Here is a 3,075-nt window from a genome sequence, read left to right as displayed (position 1 = left end):
TGGTACAAGAAACCCACATGATCTCCCCTTGCATGTGGAGAAGCCTGTGTTTCTGAAAGACTAGAAAAATGTTCTGTACAGGCTCTTGGGTCAACCTGCTGGCTTGACTGCAAGGGGCTGATGGAGACAAGGGGAGCATTTGCAGCATTTGGGGACAGACCTGTACTGCATGTCCCGCCTACAACCTGGCTCCGGTTCTCCCAGAGAGTGTAATCTCCTCATTCTCACACTCAGGGTTTGCATCCAGTTCCCAAGAAAGCTGCAGACACAACCGAGTTTGAACATGCTTTTATTGATGGCCAGAAAGCAGAGCTGGAGCAGCAATGGGAGAAGGGGAACAATGGGAAGCTGTGTGGGCTTGGGAGCTGCGTTTTCACCTTTCCACGGAGACTCTCCTTAGTGCCAAAGCCTGTGCCTGCACCACGGGGGCTTCTCTGACTCCACTTCAGCTGCCCCTGGGGCCTTCTGAGCACCAAGAGCTGTTTGATGCATTGTGGAGAAGGGGCACTGAGCATTTTAATCAGAGGATGGAGAATCAGGCAGCTCTTGGAGCGCAAACTTCCTCAGCTGCTCACGTATCCAGGGCACAAAATAAGAGATCCTGGTAAATATCTTAGGGAAGAGGTGGCCTTTACGTCCATAAGAAACAATGCCATGAGCCTTCTGCTTGCAGACTAATGGACCACCAGAATCACCCTGTGTCAGGAAAGGAGTGACAGGGGTCAGACATGCCACAGCACAGCTCTCCCTGCCTTAAACAACAAGTTTCCTCTTCCCTCCCTCCATGTGAAGAAGCTCCTCTTCCACCACCTCCCCCCCTCCAGACCCAGCTCTGCAGGGGTTGCTGCTGCCTCACTACTCCTCTAAGCCCAGCCATGAAACAACTCAGGCTTGCAGACTCTTTGAGATTCAAAAGCTCAACAAGAACTTTAGACATAGGGAAATATCTAAGCCATCCTAGCAAGGGTATCACAAGGAATTTACACACTGAAACACTGGCAAGGCTGGGGAGAACATCTCCAGGGAAGTAAAAAAGCACATGATGCTGATAGCAAGGAAAATGCAGCCCAGTTCAGGGAGCACATCAGCTTCAAAGCTTCAGTGAGGGCCCTCAGCTCATCTTACTGGAGGTCCTGCTTCATCCTGGTGTCCTTTGACTTTCAGCTGAGAACCAAACTCACTGTCCAGCTCCAATCTCCTTTCAAAGCTTGCAGCCGAAATCAACACTTACCTTGTAAGATGATTTTTTACCGTAGTCATCACCAACACAGATCATGGACTGACGCTGGTACTTCGGGAATGCCTTCTGACATATTTTCTCCTTTTGCACTTTCAGTTCCACCTCCCTCATAACATTTGTCCTGTTGCCGGTCATAGATGTCTGGCCCCATCCAGCCACCTCACACTCAGCTCCTTGTCTCACATATTCGTTGCTCATGGGAATGGAGATCATTTCAACATACTCATTGATCCTGGCCTTTTCCTTCAGCTGCCAGGCAGAGAGAACATGGGATTAGAGCCAGTAAAGGATTAGGAAGAAGCTCAGAGGATTGGGGAGGTGAGCAGAGGAAGATGTGTTGTGCCCTACCTTCAGCAGCACAATGTCATTTTTGAAGCCAACTCGGGAATATTTGGGGTGGATGACCCACTGTGTGTCCTGGATTCTCTGCTGGCTCTCCTCTTGGTAACTGATATTGTGGGCTCCCAGAATGACAGTGATGTTCAGTTTCCTGCCAGGAAACACCAACAACAGCTGCAGTGGGCACAGGAACAGCCCCAGGGCCAGTGGCTGGAGGGAGGTGGTGGTGGGATAAACCTCCCCAGAGAGGAGCTCCCAGCACTTTGCCCTCTATAACCTGGCTTCTCTCCACAGTCCAGCTGAGGATCCCTCACCCCACACTGACACAGGTGGCAGCTGCAGAAAAAGGGAAGCAGGGAAGAGGAGAAACTGGACCCTCTTCTGCAGCAGTCACTCAAAGCCATGGTAGGAACCATGACCCCAGAGACCACTGTCAGCATTCCTGTCCCCAAGGAATAGGGGACAGTCCCTGAAGAAAATTCCTGCAGCTCACAGAGGATAGCTCAGCTCCAGAGATCCCTGCTTTGCCCAAGGAGACACGGGGCACTGTTTAAGCCCAGATCAGGGCCAAGACCCTTGTGGACTATGTGAGACTGGGAAAAATCACCTGTACAAGAAGGACAGGCTCTTACCCTTTTTTATCCACACAGTGAGCTGCTGAGAGCACTGCGTCTGGGCGAATCAGGAACCCTCCACAGAAAGAAGTTTCTACGCCATTTTCAATAATTAAATAAGCCATGTAGGGTCTGGAGTGGGGCTCAACTTCACATCCACCAATGATCCTTCCTGCCAGGGAGATGGGAAATGGTAATATGACATATACTGGTATCTCCTGTCACGTCTGCATGAAGGGAGAGGCTCATCCTCTAATGTCATGTCCCAGTGATACCAACAACCCTCCTTCCTGGGGCCATCCAAAGCACTGCTGGTGCAGAGAGGAGAGAAAGACAAGCAGCACTGTCTGGGGGAACTGACCACAGCTGGCTCTGGGTGACTAAAATGCCATCTGAGGGCACAGCTCCACTGCCTGCAATGCCTCACTGGTTTCAGGCACAGTCTGAGCTGAGAGGTAAGAGGAGAGAGGAAAGAAGGGAAGTAGAGATAGGAGGGAAGGTGAGGCAGGAACCTTGCCCAAGACTGACTACTGAGTGACCATCTGTGCCCTTGCATGTTCCTGTCCAAGTCCCATCTCTGTGTACTCACCAGCCCCAGTCCAAGGCACAAGGACAAAAGCACTTGTGAGCAGAAGGAGAAGCAGCATCTTCTACCTCTGTCCTGATGAGCCAAACCAGTTGCTATGGCCAGGCAGGAGACAGCTACAGAATGGCAATCTCTCTATATATATATTGTGTGGAGCTGAAACAGGAAACCTCAGCCTACCTGGAGCTGTGTGATTTGCTGCTTTTGTTGTCACAGTCCCTGACTGTGGCTTAGCTAGGTGTTCATGACATATTCTCTGCATTTTTGTGACAATCTTCTTAGAAAGATGGAGAGAT

General features: G+C 50.7%; 1 protein-coding gene across 1 annotated transcript; it reads right to left on the bottom strand.

The window, feature by feature from the left end:
- Positions 1 to 274: 274 nt before the first annotated feature.
- On the bottom strand, positions 275 to 2,840 carry LOC136372266 (cathepsin G-like). The gene is made up of 5 exons (XM_066336799.1): positions 2,783 to 2,840; positions 2,212 to 2,365; positions 1,589 to 1,730; positions 1,232 to 1,489; positions 275 to 696 (listed from the first exon to the last, which is right to left on the bottom strand). The coding sequence occupies exons 1-5, from the start codon at positions 2,838 to 2,840 to the stop codon at positions 517 to 519; spliced, it is 792 nt and encodes a 263-aa protein (XP_066192896.1). The 3' UTR covers positions 275 to 516.
- Positions 2,841 to 3,075: the final 235 nt, after the last annotated feature.

The sequence above is a fragment of the Sylvia atricapilla genome, chromosome 27 (genome assembly GCF_009819655.1).
Source record: "Sylvia atricapilla isolate bSylAtr1 chromosome 27, bSylAtr1.pri, whole genome shotgun sequence".
NCBI lineage: Eukaryota > Metazoa > Chordata > Aves > Passeriformes > Sylviidae > Sylvia > Sylvia atricapilla.
The sequence above is the reverse complement of the archived record's forward strand: the minus strand, read 5'-3'. Positions and strand labels throughout refer to the sequence as shown.